The 19024-nt window shown below is 41.8% G+C and overlaps 1 protein-coding gene across 2 annotated transcripts in view; it reads left to right on the top strand.

Moving 5' to 3' along the window:
* The first annotated feature begins 18127 nt into the window (after positions 1–18127).
* The window catches only part of max (myc associated factor X), a 28067-nt gene continuing 27170 nt past the window's right edge, over positions 18128–19024 (top strand). Inside the window, exons 1-2 of one of the 2 annotated variants that reach the window (XM_072266232.1) lie at positions 18128–18324; positions 18536–18562. In XM_072266232.1, the coding sequence (XP_072122333.1) occupies positions 18289–18324; positions 18536–18562 (63 nt within the window). In that variant the 5' untranslated portion in view covers positions 18128–18288. The remainder of the gene's footprint in view (positions 18325–18535; positions 18563–19024) is intronic. The other variant, XM_072266242.1, reaches the window with a different exon arrangement.

Here is a 19024-nt window from a genome sequence, read left to right as displayed (position 1 = left end):
GGGCCAAGACCCTTCATCAGTTTTTTCTTTTCCATGGAAGCTGCCTGAACTACTAAGTTCCTTCAGCATTTTGTGTGTGTTGCTCTGGATTTCCAGCATCTGCAGAACCTCTTGTGTTTATGGTATTTTACATAGTGGAGTATTTCGGCACTTCAGAGCAGCCTTCCAACAGGCTAAGCAGTACTTAACAGCATACACTCGCTTTTCAAGTCCTATGATAAGCTAGTGACAGTCATAGGAGGAAACAAATCTGATATCAATGTTCATTTAAGATGAAGCCAGATAATAAATCTTGAGCTTGGTGTATTAGTTTATGTATTGTTAAATAAAAGATCATTGGGGGCATAAAAATTACTTTGTAGAGAGTCAGCAATGTGATCATTAAATATGATAAACAAACATTATTAATTATTCACCATATCAAGCTCTTTTGGGAATTCCTACAAAGTCCAAGGCAGGGAAGCAATCCAAGATTCAAGATTGTTTAATGTCATTTGCAGTGCATAAGCATAAAGAACAAAATAATTGTTACTCTGGATTTGACGTAGCACAAAAAAAAGAGCGATAACAAAAAAACACAATAAACTTTAAAATGTAAGGTACATACATAGATTGATTGCATGTCCATAAAGTGACAGTAGGCACAGGTGTCTCTGCACTGACAGGAAATGATGAAGTAGTAGTTGTGGGGGCTGTGATGGGATGGGTTGATGAGTGGAGGAGTAGATCAGCCTTACTGCTTGGCTGCTTCTGAGCTTAGTGGTCCTGGCGGGTATGCTACACAGCCTCCACCCTGATGGAAGTGTTCAAACAGGCCATGAACAGTGTGGGTGGGATTCTTCATGATGTTACTGGATCATGACCTTTTCCAGCACCTTTCTGTATGTACATAGAAACCATAGAAACATAGAAACTACAGCACAGAAACAGGCCTTTTGGCCCTTCTTGGCTGTGCCGAACCATTTTCTGTCTAGTCCCACTGACCTGCACACAGACCATATCCCTCCATACACCTCCCATCCATGTATCTGTCCAATTTATTCTTAAATGTTAAAAAAGAACCCACATTTACCACCTCGTCTGGCAGCTCATTCCATACCCCCACCACTCTCTGTGTGAAGAAGACCCCCTAATGTTCCCTTTAAACTTTTCCCCCCTCACCCTTAACCCATATCCTCTGTTTTTTTTCTCCCCTTACCTCAGTGGAAAAAGCCTGCTTGCATTCACTCTATCTATACCCATCATAATTTTATATACCTCTATCAAATTTCCCCTCATTCTTCTATGCTCCAGGGAATAAAGTCCTAACCTATTCAACCTTTCTCTGTAACTGAGTTTCTCAAGTCCCAGCAACATCCTTGTAAAACTTCTCTGCACTCTTTCAACCTTATTTATATCCTTCCTGTAATTTGGTGACCAAAACTGAAAACAATACTCCAGATTCGGCCTCACCAATGCCTTATACAACCTCATCATAACATTCCAGCTCTTATACTCAATACTTTGATTAATAAAGGCCAATGTATCAAAAGCTCTCTTTACGACCCTATCTACCTGTGATGCCACTTTTAGGGAATTTTGTATCTGTATTCCCAGATCCCTCTGTTCCACTGCACTCCTCAGTGCCTTACCATTAACCCTGTATGTTCTACCTTGGTTTGTCCTTCCAACGTGCAATACCTCACACTTGTCTGTATTAAACTCCATCTGCCATTTTTCCGCCCATTTTTCCAGTTGGTCCAAGTCTGTCTGCAGGCTCTGTAAACCTTCCTCACTGTCTACTGTACCTCCAATCTTTGTATCATCAGCAAATTTGCTGATCCAACTTACCACATTATCATCCAGATCATTGATATAGATGACAAATAACAATGGACCCAGCACTGATCCCTGTGGCACACCATTAGTCACAGGCCTCCACTCAGAGAAGCAATTCTCTACTACCACTCTTTGGCTTCTTCCATTGAGCCAATGTCTAATCCAATTTACCACCTCTCCATGTATACCTCGGGACTGAATTTTCCTAACTAACCTCCCATGCGGGACCTTGTCAAAGGCAAGGTCTTTGTCAGAATGTCTTTGATGGCGGGTAGGCTGGTGCCAGTGATGCGTTGGGCAGTTTTGACTACCTGTTGTAAATCCTTCCTGTCCACCACCGTTTCCATACCATGCAGTGATTCAGCATGTTAATTTGCTCTCTACCGTGCATCTGTAGAATAACTCCTCAGAAAGTGGAGGTGCAGGTGAGCTTTTGCGACGTGCAGAGTGTGCTTTGGGGCCATGGGGTGTTGTGTGAAATATGCATTCCCAGGAGTTTGAATCTGCCTCCAATTTCCACTGCTGTGCCACTGATGTAAAGTGGGTTGTGAGTGATGCAAGTTCCCCTGAAGTCGGTAACCATCTCCTTTGTCTTGTTGTCATTGAGGAAGAGGAATTAAGTACCCACATGCTCCTATGAGAATAAACGGAATGTCTGCTGTTAATTTAGTTAAATGGTTCTGTTGTTTTCAGAAGCTTTAGCTTTTTATTTTCTAAGGTGTGATAATTTACTTGATCTATTTAAAACAATTTGATTGTTTCTGATTGTCAAGAGGTATAGCTCAGCTGGGAAATGTCTTCACACTATTTTCATGGAATGGACTTGTTCCAACCCCTTCCTCAAACAACGCCTTGGCATTTATGTGTGCAAGACCATTGAATCTGTGGTGTGAAGTTGATAGTGGTGTATCCGCTGGTGTTCAGTATGGACTTAGCACATGGGTCAGCAAATGATGAAATAAGGAAAACACAATATTAAATCAATGCCATATTTGCTGATGACAATAAGGTTGAGGTTGCAGTGGATAGCAAGGAAGGCATTCAAATTCCAAAGTGAATTTATTATCAAAGTACACATACTATCCTATAAGAAGTATTTACCCCCCTCCAGAAGTTTTCATGTTTTATTGTTTTACAACATTGAATCACAGTGGATTTAATATAGCTTTTTTGACATTGTTCAACAGAAAAAGACTCTTTTGCATTAAAGTGATAACAGATCTCTACAAAGTGATCAAACTTAACTATAAATATGAAACACAAAATAATTGATTGCATAAGTATTCACCCCGTTCAAGTCAGTATTTAGTAGCTGCATCTTAGGCAACAATTACAGCCTTGAGCCTGTGTGGATAGGTCTCTATCAGCTTTGCACATCTGGACACTGCAACCTAGAAACATAGAAACATAGAAAATAGGTGCAGGAGTAGGCCATTCGGCCCTTCGAGCCTGCACTGCCATTCTGTATGATCATGGCTGATCATCCAACTCAGAACCCTGTACCTGCTTTCTCTCCATACCCCCTGATCCCTTTAGCCACAAGGGCCATATCTAACTCTCTCTTAAATATAGCCAATGAACTGGCCTCAACTGTTTCCTGTGACAGAGAATTCCACAGATTCACCACTCTCTGTGTGAAGAAGTTTTTCCTCACCTCGGTCCTAAAAGGCTTCCCCTTTATCCTTAAACTGTGACCCCTCGTTCGGGACTTTCCCAACATCGGGAACAATCTTTCTGCATCTAGCCTGTCCAATCCCTTTAGAATTTTTATACGTTTCAATAAGATCCCCCCTCAATCTTCTAAATTCCAGTGAGTATAAACCTAGTCAATCCAGTCTTTCATCATATGAAAGTCCTGCCATCCCAGGAATCCATCCGGTGAACGTTCTTTGTACTCCTTCTATGGCAAGAATGTCTTTCCTCAGATTAGGGGACCAAAACTTTTCCCCATTCTGCTTTATAAAACTGCTCAAGCTCTGTCAGATTGCATGGGGGTCGTGAGTGAATAGCCCTTTTCAAGTCCAGCCACAAACTCTCAACTGGATTGAGGTCTGGACTCTGACTTGGCCACTCCAGGACATTAACCTTGTTATTGTTAAGCCATTCCTGTGCAGCTTTGGCTTTATGTTTGGGGTGATGGTCTTGCTGGAAAACAGATCTTCTCCTAAGTCACAGTTCTCTTGCAGACTGCATCAGATTTTCCTCCAGGATTTCCCTGTATTTTACTGCATTCATTTTACCTTCTACCTTCACAAGCCTTCCAGGGCCTGCTGTAGTGAAGTATCACCACAGCATGATGTGGCCATCACCATGCTTCATGGTAGGGATGGTGTGTTCTTGGTGATGTGTGGTTTTTGGCTTATGCCAAACACAGCATTTAGTCTGATGACCAAAAAACTCAATTTTGGTTTCATCAGATCATAGAACCTCCTTCCAGCTGATTTCAGAGTCCCACATTCCTTCTGGCAAATTCTAGCCGAGATTTCATGTGTTTTTTTCAACAGTGGCTTTCTCTTCCCCACTCTCCCATAAGGCTGTAACTCGTGAAGCACCTGGGCAACAGTTGTTGTATACACAGTCTCACCCATCTCAGACACTGAAACTTGTTACTCTTCCAGAGTCTCTTGGTGGCCTCCCTCACTAGTCCCCTTGTCGCACGGTCGCTCAGCTTTTGAGGACAGCCTGCTCTAGGCAGATTTACAGCTGTGCCATATTCTTTCCATTTCTTGCTGATTGGCTTAACTCTACCCCAAAGATATTCAGTGACTTGGAAATTTTCTTGTATCCATCTCCTGACTTGTGTTTTTCAATAACCTTTTCACAGGGTTGCTTGGAGTGTTCCTTTGTCTTCATGCTGTAGTTTTTGCCAGGATACTGACTCATCAGTAGTTGGATCTTACAAATACAGGTGTAATTTTTACTACAATGAATTGAAACACCTTGACTGCACACAGGTGATCTCCATTTAACTGATTACATGACTTCTAAAACTAATTGGCTTCACCGCTGATGATTTGGTGTGTCATATTAAATGGGGGGGGGTGAATACTAATGCAATCAATTGCTTTATATTTGTAATTATTTAGATCACTTGGTAGAAATCTGTTTTCAGTTTGACACAAAAGTCTTTTTCTGTTGATCAGTTTAAAAGAGAAGCCAAATTAAATCCACTGTGATTTAATGTTGTAAAACAATAAAACATTAAAACTTCCAAGGGGTCAAATACTTTTTAGAGGCACTGTATATTAACTCATATACAACCCTGGGCTTCATTTTCTTTTGCGCAATCACAATAAATACAGGTGGGTTCTGAGGCTCCTGTACCTCCTTCCTGATGGCAGCAGCAGGAAGAGAGCATGGCCTGGGAGATGGGGGTCCTTGATGATGGATGCTACTTTCCAGCAGGAGTGTAGATGTGCTCAGTGGTAGGTAGGGCCTTGCCCCTGACGGACTGTTTGCAACAGGATTTGGACCAGCAGGAAATATGGACTGAAAAACAGCAGATAGAATTTAATGCAGACAAATATGAGCTTTGAACTTTGGGAGGACAAACCAGGGTACAACTTACACAGTGAGCGGTGGGGCACTGAGGAGTGCAGTAGAACAAAGGGATCTGGGAATATAGATCCCTTATTCCTTGCAAATGGCATCTTAGGCAGATAGAGTTGCAAAGAGAGCTTCTGGCGCATTGGCCTTCATAAATCCAAGTACTGAGTACAGGAATTCAGATTTTATGTTGAAATTGTATAAGACGTTGGTGAGGCCTAACATGAACTATTCTGTGCCCTCTGGTCACATACCTACAGGAAAGATATCAATAAGATTGTTTAGAGTGCAGAGAGAACTTAGACGGATATTGCTGGGACTTGAGGACAAATGTTATTGGAAATGGTTGATTAGACTAGGACATTTTTTCCCTGGAGCATAGGACAATCAGGGGAGATTTGTTAACCATGTTGAAGGCATTAATTCACAACAGATTAAGCAGACTGCCAGTTGAAAACAGAATATGAGTATTAGCAGGATAGTGAGTGATGTGGGTCTTGAAGTCTAGAGTTAAGGTAAATTTACTATGAACGTATGTCTACTATATACAACCTTGAGGTTCTTCTTCTTGCAGGCAACCAGAAAACACAATAGGATCCACAAAAAAACCCAACAGAACAAAGATGATCAAATATCCAATGTACGAAAAAAGAACAGATCATGTAAACACTAAAAAAGTAAACAAATAACACACAGAATGTGAACCCCAGAGTCCGCAGACACGGAGCCATAACCCAGTTGTGGACTTTTAACAATACTGAGGATTGTTCTTGTAATGGCATGGTATTGTTGGGGATGGATGGAGGAGTGTGGGTGTATCTGAAATCTGGACTAAATTAGATATTTGGTTTAATGATAGATACGATATCAGTCAGAAGTGAGGGGAGAGAGCTAGCATGGGTTTGAAAGCATCATATAGCCAAACTGGCAACAGAGTTTGGAAGCCTTCAAGGGATCTCTGGAATTCTAACTGTATTAGTTGGGTGTCTCACAGTGAAAAAGAATAAAATACATACTTCCAAATCATTAATAAAACTATGGTTTCTTTTTTCTTCGAATTTCCAAAACTCAAACCTATTCTTTGAAGAAAAATAACAGATTAGGGTGAAGATAACAATTGTATTCTCTAACGAACTGAAAACTTCATCCAATTGATCATAATGCAGTTGTGGGCTTCTGACAATAATGAGAATTTGTTTAGATTCTTATATTTACTAAAGCATAATTATTCTTGACGATACAAAATTATCAAGGTTATATATGTCGAAGTTCAACATTCAAAATAAATTTATTGTAAGGTACATACTGTATATGTCACCATATACAAACCTGAGATTCATTTTCTTGTGGGCATTCTCAATAAATCCTAAATAGAATAATAACCATAACAAAATCAATGAAAGACCACACCACTTGGGCATACAACCAATGTGCAAATGACAACAAACTGTGCAAATACAAAAAGGTAGAAATAATAATAATAATTTATAGATAATTGGGTAGTTTTCCAGGGAAGCTGGGACCTGTTCTGGCGGGATGGTTTACGTCTGAACTGGAGGGGGACAAATATTCTTGCAGGTAGGTTTGCTAGAGAGGCTCCAGTGGATTTAAACTAGATACAAGGGGGGAGGGGAACCAGAGAGTAGGAACAGATGTAGGGGAGAAGGAAGAAAAGGGAGATAGTAAAGTTGTTTGCACCGTTAGTGATAAACAGAGAGTAAGAGGTGGAAAATTTCTTAAAAGCATTTATTTTAATGCTAGGAGCATTGTAAGAAAGGTGGATGAGCTTAGAGCATGGATTGATGCCTGGAAATATGATGCTGTAGTTACTAGTGAAACATGGTTACGGGGGGGGGGGGGGGGTGTGATTGGCAACTAAATATTCCTGGATTTCATTGCTTCAGGTGTGATAGAATCCGAGGGACAAGAGGGGGAGGTGTTGCATTGCTTGTCAGAGAAAATATTACAGCGGTTCTCTGGCAGGATAGATTAGAGGGCTCATCTAGGGAGGCTATTTGGGTGGAATTGAATGGGAAGGGTGTAGTAATACTTATAGGGGTGTATTATAGGCCACCTAATGGGGAGTGAGAATTGGAGGAGCAAATTTGTAAGGAGATAGCAGATATTTGTAGTAAGCACAAGGTTGTGATTGTGGGAGATTTTAATTTTCCACACATAGACTGGGAAGCCCATACTGTAAAAGGGCTGGATGGTTTGGAGTTTGTAAAATGTGTGCAGGATAGTTTTTTGCAGCAATATGTAGAGGTACCAACTAGAGAAGGGGCAGTGTTGGATCTCCTGTTAAGGAATGAGATAGGTCAGGTGACGGAGGTATGTGTTGGGGAGCACTTCGGGTCCAGTGATCACAATGCCATTAGTTTCAATATAATTATGGGGAAGGACAGGTCTGGACCCAGGGTTGAGATTTTTGATTTGAGAAAGGCTAGCTTTAAGGAGATGTGAAAGGATTTAGAAGGAGTGGATTGGGACAATTTGTTTTATGGGAAGGATGTAATAGAGAAATGGAGGTCATTTAAAGGTGAAATTTTGAGGGTACAGAATCTTTATGTTCCTGTTAGGTTGAAAGGAAAAGTTAAAAGTTTGAGAGAGCCATGGTTTTCAAGGGATATTGGAAACTTGGTTCGGATAAAGAGAGATATCTATAATAAATATAGGTAGCATGGAGTTAATGAGGTGCTCGAGGAATATAAAGAATGTAAAAAGAATCTTAAGAAAAAAATTAGAAAAGCTAAAAGATACGAGGTTGCTTTGGCAAATAAGGTGAAAATAAATCCAAAGGGTTTCTACAGTTATATTAATAGCAAAAGGATAGTGAGGGATAAAATTGGTCCCTTAGAGAATCAGAGTGGACAGTATGTGTGGAACCAAAAGAGATGGGGGAGATTTTGAACAATATCTTTTCTTCGGTATTCACTAAGGAGAAGGATATTGAATTGTGTAAGGAAAGGGAAACAGGTAGGGAAGTTATGGAAATTATGATGATTAAAGAAGAGGAAGTATTGGTGCTTTTAAGGAATATAAAAGTGGATAAGTCTCCAGATCCTGACAGGATATTCCCTAGGACCTTGAGGGAAGTTAGTGTAGAAATAGCAGGGGCTCTGACAGAAATATTTCAAATATCATTATAAGCGGAGATGGTGCCAGAGGATTGGCATATTGCTCATGTTGTTCCATTGTTTTAAAAGGGTTCTAAGAGTAAACCTAGCAATTATCGGCCTGTAAGTTTGACGTCAGTGGTGGGTAAATTAATGGAAAGTATTCTTAGAGATAGTATATATAATTATCTGGATAGACAGGGTCTGATTAGGAACAGTCAACATGGATGTGTGCATGGAAGGTCATGTCTGACAAATCTTATTGAATTTTTTGAAGCGGTTACTGGGAAAGTTGACGAGGGTAAAGCAGTGGATGTTGTCTATATGGACTTCAGTAAGGCCTTTGACAAGGTTCCACACGGAAGGTTAGTTAGGTAGGTTCAATCGTTGGGTATTAATATTGAAGTAATAAAATGGATTCAACAGTGGCTGAATGGGAGACACCAGAGAGTAGTGATGGATAACTGTTTGTCAGGTTGGAGACCAGTGACTAGTGGTGTGCCTCAGGGATCTGTACTGGGTCCAATGTTGTTTGTCATATACATTAATGATCTGGATGATGGGGTGGTAAATTGGATTAGTAAGTATGCGGATGATACTAAGATAGGTGGCATTGTGGATAATGAAGTAGGCTTTCAAAGCTTGCAGAGAGATTTAGGCCAGTTAGAAGAGTGGGCTGAAAGATGGCAGATAGAGTTTAATGCTGATAAGTGTGAGGTGCTACATTTTGGTAGGACCAATCAAAATAGGACATACATGGTAAATGGTAGGGCATTGAAGAATGCAGTAGAACAGAGGGATCTAGGAATAATGGTGCATAGTTCCCTGAAGGTGGAATCTCATGTGGACAGGGTGTTGAAGAAAGCTTTTGGTATGCTGGCCTTTATAAATCAGAGCATTGAGTATAGGAGTTGGGATGTAATGTTAAAATTGTACAGGGCATTGGTGAGGTCAAATTTGGAGTATTGTGTATAGTTCTGGTCACCGAATTACAGGAAATATGTCAACAAAATAGAAAGAGTACAGAGAAGATTTACTAGAATGTTACCTGAGTTTCAGCACCTAAGTTACAGAGAAAGGTTGAACAAGTTGGGTCCTTATTCTTTGGAGTGTAGAATGCTGAGGGGGGACTTGATAGAGATATTTAAAATTATGAGGGGGATAGATAGAGTTGACATGGATAGGCTTTTTCCATTGAGAGTAGGGGAGATTCAAACAAGAGGACATGAGTTGAGAGTTAGGGGGCAAAAGTTTAGGGGTAACACGAGGGGGAACTTCTTTACCCAAAGAGTGGTAGCTGTGTGGAATAAGCTTCCAGTAGAAGTGGTAGAGGCAGGTTCGATATTGCATCTAAAGTAAAATTGGATAGATATATGAACAGGAAAGGAATGGAGCGTTATGGGTTGAGTGCAGGTTGGTGGGACTAGGTGAGAGTAAGCGTTCGGCATGGACTAGAAGGGCCGAGATAGCCTGTTTCTGTGCTGTAACTGTTATATGGTTATATGGTATGGTTATATAAATAAACAATAAATTTCAAGAACATGAGATGAAGAGACCTTGAAAGTGAGTCCATAGGTTGTTTGAACATTTCACAGAGTGGGGCAAGTGGAGTTGAGCGAAGTTACCCTCTTTGGTTCAAGATTCTAATGGTTGACGGGCAATAGCTGCTCCTGAACCTGGTGGTGTCAGTCCTAAGGTTTTTGCTTCTTTTTTTCTGATAGCATCAGTGAGAAGAGAACATGGCCTGGATGGTGGGGGTCCCAGAGGGTGGATACTGCTTTCCTGTGTCAAAGCTCTGTGCAGATGTGCTCACCATAATAAATGTCAACATAATGAATTTACTTCAATCTTCGTCTTTACTGTGACTGCTTGCAGGAAAATGAATCTACCCTGAGATAAAGTATAAATATAAAAAAAGAAACACAATTGACTCATCAAAAACAACACACAAGACGAACAAACAACCAATGTGCAAAAGAAACAAACTGCGCAAATACAAAAAGAAAAAAAACAAACAAAATAATAAAATAAATAAATAAGCAATGAATATCAAGAACATAAGTTGAGGGGTACGCTTGCTCTTTAGCCTCTGCTCATAGTTTGGAAGAACTTTGTAGTCCCTGTTTAAAATGAGGCTGTTTTATTCAAAGAATGGTTTATGAAGAAAATAATAAACCTTTTAGAAGTATAAAGCTGCTGAAGATTCTTCACTTTCTCGAATTTTGGAAAAACAACTTAATAAGGATTGCTGGCAATTCTTGAGAAACATTCGGGGCCGACTTACCAGTGCATTCAGGCTAATCATACACATTCAAACCTGAAGTTCTGCATTTGGATAATAGTGATATTACTCTTGTAAAAATCTTTATTCAAATATCATCTTAAAGGGTTTAACTTGCATGAGATTGTAAATTCACATCACTTACATTTGCTTGCTTTGTTTAAAGTTTTAAACTTTATACATAAGTTTCAATCAGGACACCTCATCAGAACCATTTTTCTCTCTAAAGATGCTGACCCCTGAGTATTCCCAGCATTTTTCATTTTTATTTCAAACTTGCAGCATCCACAGTTTAATTTTTGCATTTTAATTCATTTTTTACAGCCTGCAGGTTCTTATCAGGTTTCATAGTTATATGGAGATTTAAAAAATGGGTTCAAATTAGGGCATCCGTCACTTAAACCTGCTGGTAAAACCCCCACAGGCCTAATCTCCTCTTCTCTGCCAGTTCCCCACCGCTCTCAACTCCCCGACTTTCCAAAAACATATCCACTTCGTCCTTAAGTACCACCTATGTTTTATCATTCACAATTTTCTGAATTAGAGAATTCCAGAGACACTTCGTAAAGAAAAAAGTGTACCTTAGTTTCCAGTGGACCATATTTTTTGAAAAAAAACACCCTATAATCTTGTAACTATATTCCCTCATTCAAGTTTTTACGACTAATGGAATCATTTTGACATCTAGTCTGTCCTGCTCCATGGGACCTTAAGGATTCAATAATATGCTTCACTCTTCAAAGCCACAAAGAATATGGATTTAATTGCTTTCACTGCTCATAATAGGAGTCATCTCATCCCAGGAGTTAGGCCTGTGAATCTCCTCTGGACTGATTCCAATGACCTCACGCCTTTCCACATTAAACTGCATTTTGCAAGTTTTTGCCCTCTCAACCTCTCTGCAGTATATCATGTTTCTGAGTCCACGTGTCCTCATCACAACATCCCTTTAATTATCCTGATCTTCTGCTGGTGTTCTCTGGCATTGTCCTCCATCAATGCTGCCAGACCCAGATTCTTCTTTTCTCGTTCCAAGTCCCAGCATCTGCAGCCTCTTGTGCTTCCAACTCATAAATTGGTTTATTACTGTCACACATACTGAGGTACAGTATGAGGTACTTGCGCTTCCATCTCATAAATTGGTTTATTACTGTCATACATACTGAGGTACTGTGAAAAACTAACATACCAGGCCCCCAACCCCACCTTGAACTCTCAGATCACTTACCTGTTATGCTAATTCCAGCATACAAACCACTGATTAAACAGACCAAACCAGCTCTAAAGAAGCCGAAAACCCGGTAGGAGGGAGCAATCTCAGCATTGCAGGACTGCTTTGTAAACACGAACTGGAGAATGCTCAGGGAGGCTGCTACCTATTCCTCCTGCTATCTTTGAGGAATATATGGATTCTGTGAGCGGCAAAAAAAGAGAAGTTTACTGAGGATGTTAGCACCACAAAACAAATCCACATGAGGGCAAGTTGGAGGCCATGTCTTATTGCAGAGGTCCATGCACAGCCAAGGCTGCCTTTAGACTGGGGAATGTGACAGCTCTCAGGGAAGCAAGAACCGTGCTTTCCCAGTCCATCAGGAAGGCAAAATAGGAACATTCTCACCTGCTTCTGTAATACCAGAGCCATGAGGCGCACATGGCAGGGAACTCAGAGGATTACAGACTACAAGTCTAACCAGCTCGTCAGCAGCCAGCAGCCGTGCTTTCCCAGTCCATCAGGAAGGCAAAATAGGAACATTCTCACCTGCTTCTGTAATACCAGAGCCATGAGGCGCACATGGCAGGGAACTCAGAGGATTACAGACTACAAGTCTAACCAGCTCGTCAGCAGCCAGGATGCCTCACACCCCAACAGGCTGAACTTCTTCTGCACAGTTTGATGCGCAGAACAAAGTGCTGGTGAGGAAGAAACCTCTTCCCCCAGGGGAGCAGGCATCCCGTCTGGCTAAAGCAGAGGTGAGGAAGACCCTGGCCAGGGTCAACCCACACAAAGCTGTGGGGCTCAATACTATACCTGGATGGGTCTGAAAGACTTAGCAAACCAGCTAACTGATGTGCTGATGGATATATTCAACATCTCTCTGCAACAGTTTTCAAGGCAGCAACCATCATTCCCACAACAGTAACCTACCTAAATCACTATTGTCTGGCAGATTTAACATCAACCATTATGGAGTGCTTTGAGCAGCTGGTCAAGGAGTGCATTAAAGCTTTTCTTCCGGCTATATTGGACCCCTTCCAGTTCGCTTATCACTTGAATCCATCCACTGATGATGTCATAACTTCTACCCTCCTCTCTGTCCTGTCCCTTCTGCAAAAATGCAGTCTCATATGCCAGTTCACTGTTTATGGACTTCAGTTTGGCATTTAACACCATCATAACCCAGAAACTGTCCTCAATGGGTCTCGATGCCTCCCTCTGTAACTTGAACCTTGATTTCTTAATAGCAATGCTACGGTCAGTCTATGTGGGCAGCAACGTCTCTAGTCCCATTACGCTGAGTACTGACACTCCCCAGGGCTGTGTGCTCAGCCCACTGCTGTTCACACTGCTGACGCAAGACTGTGTCGCAGGATCCAGCTCAATGCTTGTCATCAAGTTTGCAGGTGACACCACAGTGGTTGGCCTCATCAACGATGATGAGTCGGAGTACAGAGAGGAAGTGGAGCGGCTGGTGGACTGGTGTGAGAACGACAACCTAGGTTTGAACATGGAGAAGATCAAGGAAATGATCGTGGACTTTAGAAAGGTACAAATGAACCATCCCCCTGTGAGCATACGTGGCTCTTCCATAGAGAGAGTTAAGTGCACCAAGTTCCTGGAAGTTCACATCCTAGACAACCTCAAAAACACCTCCCTGAATAAGAAGGTACAGCAGTGCCTCCACTTCCTGGGAAGATTGAGGCCCACCCACCATCTTAACTGAATTTTACTGGAGTCCCATTGAGTGTGTCCTGACAAGCTGTATCTCCATCTGGTATGGGAGCAGCAGAGCATCAGACCATAAGTCCCTACTAAGGCCTGTGAGAATGGCCAAGAGGATCATAGAGGTCTCCCTACCTTCCATCGGGGCATTTATCAGGAGCGTTGCTTATGCAGGGTCCTCCGTATTATCAAGGATGCCACCCATCCATCCAGCACAATGCACAAAGACAAGAACGGTCAGGGTGAAAAACAGCTTCTTCCCTCAGACCATTAGGCTTCTGAACTCCCTGCTGCATTGCATTCAAAGTGTCACCAGATGATTTGTTCTGTACCCTACAATATTTAATTTATGCACTTTACTTTGTTTATCTATGCGTAATTCATATGTAGATTTAATTCTTACTTTCCTAAGTTATTGTGTATTATGTGTGTGTTATGTGTACTACTGTGCCTTACACCCTGGTCTGGAGAAATGTTGTCTTATTTAGCGGTATACACATATATAGTTAAATGACAATAAACTTGACTTGACTTGACTTGACTGTCTTGCATAGAATTCCTAAAGCAATTCATTATAAAATGCAGAATTAAGTATACAGTTACACAGAAAGTATAATTCAAGAAAACAATAAGATGCAGAGGCACTACGAAGTAGATGATGAGGGCAAGACTCCATCTTATCGTACTAGAGAACTGTTCAATAGTCTTACACCAGTGAGATGGAAGCTGTCCTTGAACCCAGTGGTAAGTCATTTTATGCTTTTGTGTCTTTTGACTGATAGGTGGGAGACGAGCGGATACCTGGGGTGGGTGGCGACTTCGATTATGCTGGCTACTTTACTGAATATTTAACCTCAGTTGCTAGGCATTGTACAATGAAAACAAACAAGCATGCAAATAGTGGTAATCAAAGGTCAAAATAAATTTATTAGCAAAGTGCATATACGTCAGCGCACACAACCCTGAGATTTGTTTTCTTGCAGGCATACTCAGTAAGTCCAAGAAACACAACAGAATCAATGAAACACCGAACCCAACAGGATGGACAAACAACCAATGTGAAAAAGACCACAAACTGCCCAAATATTAAAGAAAAAAAAAGAAATAATAATAAACAAATAAGCACTAAATATCGAAAATGTGAGATGAAGAGTCATTGTAAGTGACTCATTAGTTTTCGGAACAGTTCAATGATGGGACGAGTGAAGTTTTCCTCTCTGGTTCAAAAGCCTGATGGTTGAAGGGTAATAACTGTTTCCTGAACCTGGTAGTATGGATCCTGAGGCTCCTGTACATTTGGTGTGATAGCAGCAGTAAGAAAAGAGCATGGCCTGGGTGGTGGGGACCTTGATGATGGATGCGACAGCGCTCCATGCAGATGTGCTGAATGGTGCGGTGGGCTTTACCTGTGATGGACTGGGCCACATCCATTACTCCTTGTAGGCTTTTCCATTCAAGGCCATTGATGTTTCCATACTAAGCAGTGATGCAACCAGTCAATACATTCTCCACCACACATCTACAGACATATGTCAAAGTTTTAGATGCCATGCTGAATCTTCACAAACTTCTAAGGAAGTAGAGGTGTTGTCATGCTTTCTTCATAATGGTAATTATGTGCTGGGCCCAAGGCAGATCTTCTAAAATTGATAGCACTGAGGAATTTAACGTTGCTAACCATCTCCACTTCTGATCCCCCAGTGAGGACTGGCTGATGGACCTCCGGTTTCCTCCTGCTGAAGTCAATACTCAGCTCATTGGTCTTGCTGATATTGAGTGAGGTGTTGTTGTTGTGGCGCCACCTTTGCTGCGGCCAATGACAATGGTGTTGTCAGCAAACTTGAATATGGCACAGGAGCTGTGCTCATCCTCACAGTCATAAGTATAAAGTGAGTAGAGCAGGGGGCTAAGCACACAGCCTTATGCTGCACCTGTGCTGATGGAGATTGTGGAGGAGATGTTGCCAATCTGAATGGACTAGAGTCTGCAAGTGAGGAAATCGAAGATCCAATTGCACAAGGAGGTATATTCGGGCAAGGTCTTGAAGTTTTATTTGAAATAAAATCAGAAAAGCTGCACACACCCACAGGTTTTCAATAGTAAAAAGAAACATGATTAATGCTTCAAGTCAAAATTCCGTCATAAGAATTTGGAGAGAAATGATACATAAGCATAAGAGTTTCTGCAGATGCTGGACATCGAGAGCAACACACACAAAATGCTGGAGGAACTCAGCAGCATCTAGGGAAAAGAATGAACAGCTGACATTTCAGACCAAGACCATTCCTCAGAACTGGAAAGAAATGGGTAAGAGGCCAGAATAAGGTGGGGGGAGGGGAAGGAGTACAGGCTAGAAGGTGATAGGTGCAGCCAGGTGGGTGGGGGAGTGAATGAAGTCAGAAGCTGGGAGGTGATGGGTGGAAAAGGTCAAGGCCTGAAGAAGGAATCTGATGGGAGAGGAGAGTGGACTTTGGGAAAAGGGGGAAGAGGAGGAGGGGCACCGGGGGGAGGTGATAGGCGGTAAGATGAGGTAAAAGGGGAGCCAGAATGTGAATGGACGAAGAGGGAAGGACGAGAGTGAAGATTACCGGGAATTAGAGAAATCACTGGTCATGTCATCAGGTTGGATGTGACCCAGATGGAATATGAGGTGTTTTTCTTACAACCCGAGAATGGTTAAACATGTTGGAATGGGAATGGAGATTGGAATTTAAATGGTTGGCCACTAGGATATAATGCTTTTTACAGATAGGCATCTCCATCGGGTGTAGTAGATACAGCAGGTGACCCCAATAGATACACAGCAGAAGTGTTGCCTCAATTGGATGGACTGTTTGGGGCCCTGAACAGAGGTGAGTGAATAAGTGAATAGGCAGGTGTAGCACTTTCTACTCTTGCAGCAGTAAGTGCCAGAAGGGAGATTAGTGGGAAGGGGCGAATCTACAAGGGAGTCACAGAGAGAACAATCTCTGCAGGAAGCTGAGAATGGTGGGGAGGTAGTAGATTCTATTGAAGATGGCAGAGGTTGTGGAGAATGATGTGTTGGATGCAGAAGCTTATGGGGTGGTAGTTAAGGACAAAAGGAACTCCATGCCTGTTAAGGCAGCGGGATGATGTCCGGGAAATGGAGACGTGGGTGATGGCAGCATCAATGGTGACGCTAACAAAACCCTATTCTTTGAAGGAGAACATCTCTGATGTACTGGAAAGGAAAACATCATACTGAGAACAGATGCAGTGGAAACAAGGGAAATGAGAAAACAGAATAGCAATTGCACAGGAGACAGGGTGAGGATAGGTATAGTCAATTTAGCTGTGGGAGTCAGTGGGTTTATAGAAGATATCAGTAAACAGTTTACCTCCAGTGATGACAATAGAGAGATCGAATGAAGTAAAAAGTTATCAGAAGTGGACCAAGTGAATTTAAGGGCAGGGTTTAAGTTGGAGGTAAATTTGATGAAATTGACAAGCTCAGGACAGGCGTATGAAGCAGCACCAATGCAGTCATCAATGTAGCAGAGGGTTGTGGAACATTACCAGGGAAGGATTGGAACATGAATTGTTCCACATAATCGCCAAAAGGCAGGAATTGCTGGGAACCATGGCTACACCTTGAGTTTGGAGAAACTGTGAGGAGCCAAAGAGAAACCGTTGAGGGTGAGGACCAGTTCCACCAGATGGAGGAGGGTGGTGGTGGAGGGGAACTGGTTGGGTCTGTTGTCAATAAAAAAAGTGGAGAGCTTTAAGGCTTTCTTGATGGGGGATAGAGGTGTATAGAAACTGTACATCCATAGTGAAAATGAGATGGTCAGGGCCAGAGAATTGAAAGTTGTTGAGGAGATCAAGGACATGTGAAAAGCCCCAAAAGTAGATAGGAACGGACTGAAACAAGGGGGATAAAATGAATCCGAGGTATGCAGACACGAGTTTACACGAGAACAGGCAGAAGCAATTGGTCTACCAGGAAAACATCACACATTGTCTACTCTGAACTTTACCACTGAAGTTTCAATCTAACAGAAAGACTAAAATGTTTACTGTAATAAATAAGAACCTGAAAGTCTCAACGAAAATTCTTCGTCTGTCGTAAATTCTAAAAGCTCGCTCCATAAACTACCCTCGACACCTACAACTACTTCCTCCTGCTTTCCCTCCCCAAGCAGCCATCTCCTTTAACATGGCGCTTTGAATCATGGGAAGTCCTATCGTGAAGAGGTCCGCGAAAACTACATTTCCCTTAATGCTCTACGTTCAATACCTACGTAATTTCCGTCACGGAATCTCCTGCCTGACAAACCCTGCGCGGAAAAAAAACAGAGACGGCTTTTTGGGAAATGTAGTCCAATGCAGGCCGCTCACGTCTCAGATCGGCGGCCAGTTAACTACAACTCCCGAAGGGTAGTGCGATCGGCACGCGTGCGTAGTCGGTCACTGGCAGTGCTGGAGTCACGAGTGGTTTCCGCTGGTTTCTCCTGTGTGTTTATCTCTTCTTCCACGTTCATTAACATTGAGACAGTCTGCGCCTGTGGAGTTTTTAGTTTCAGTTTTAAGGTCGCCGTGTTTGTTATTTTTTGTCTGTAAAAAGCATGAGCGACAATGATGACATCGAGGTGGAGAGCGATGTAAGTCTGGCCGGACTGGTCTCGGCCTTTTTATCGCTGTTGAATTGAACGTGTTGTTTTCTTGTTTTTATTCCCTCCTGATTATATACATTTCTTTTCCTTTCTCTGTAGTTACGGATTTCCCCCCACCCCCTTCTCACCGTTAATTTTTTTTTGTAAAGCGCCAGACTCTAGCCCTTTATGATCATTTTGTCACTTGTCTGTTTTTCAGGAAGAACAACCGAGGTTTCAGACAGCGGTACGTAACGGAGGATTAACATAGACCCCGTGTCGACGCTTTGTTTTTTTTTCATATTCATATAAAAATTAATCATCCCAAAACAATATGGATTATTGATTTTCTTGTATTTTTTCAAAAAAGAAAACACTTCCTACCCTTTTCTCTCTTAAATACGGGATTGATTTTTAATCCTGAGGTTGGCTCGGATGAGGCTCTCTGTAGGAGGCCTTTGAGTCCGAGACAGGAACTGGCGATGTGTTAAGAGGAAGGCCACTGCTATCTTGCACGGCACGGCTCCTGTTCCTGGGCGATTATCCAACCACAGGCCTCAAGAGAGAAATCGGGTTTATTGTTCACTTTAAAACAAATAATAGCGATTTTTCTAAATATTAAAGCGTACCTACTTTGGGCTCCTTAATCTTTAGGATGAAAGAACCCTTGCTGTCTTAATTCTAAAACGTCATTTTTTTTGATGTGCTA

This window comes from Mobula birostris, chromosome 1 (genome assembly GCF_030028105.1).
Source record: "Mobula birostris isolate sMobBir1 chromosome 1, sMobBir1.hap1, whole genome shotgun sequence".
NCBI lineage: Eukaryota > Metazoa > Chordata > Chondrichthyes > Myliobatiformes > Myliobatidae > Mobula > Mobula birostris.
The sequence above is the reverse complement of the archived record's forward strand: the minus strand, read 5'-3'. Positions and strand labels throughout refer to the sequence as shown.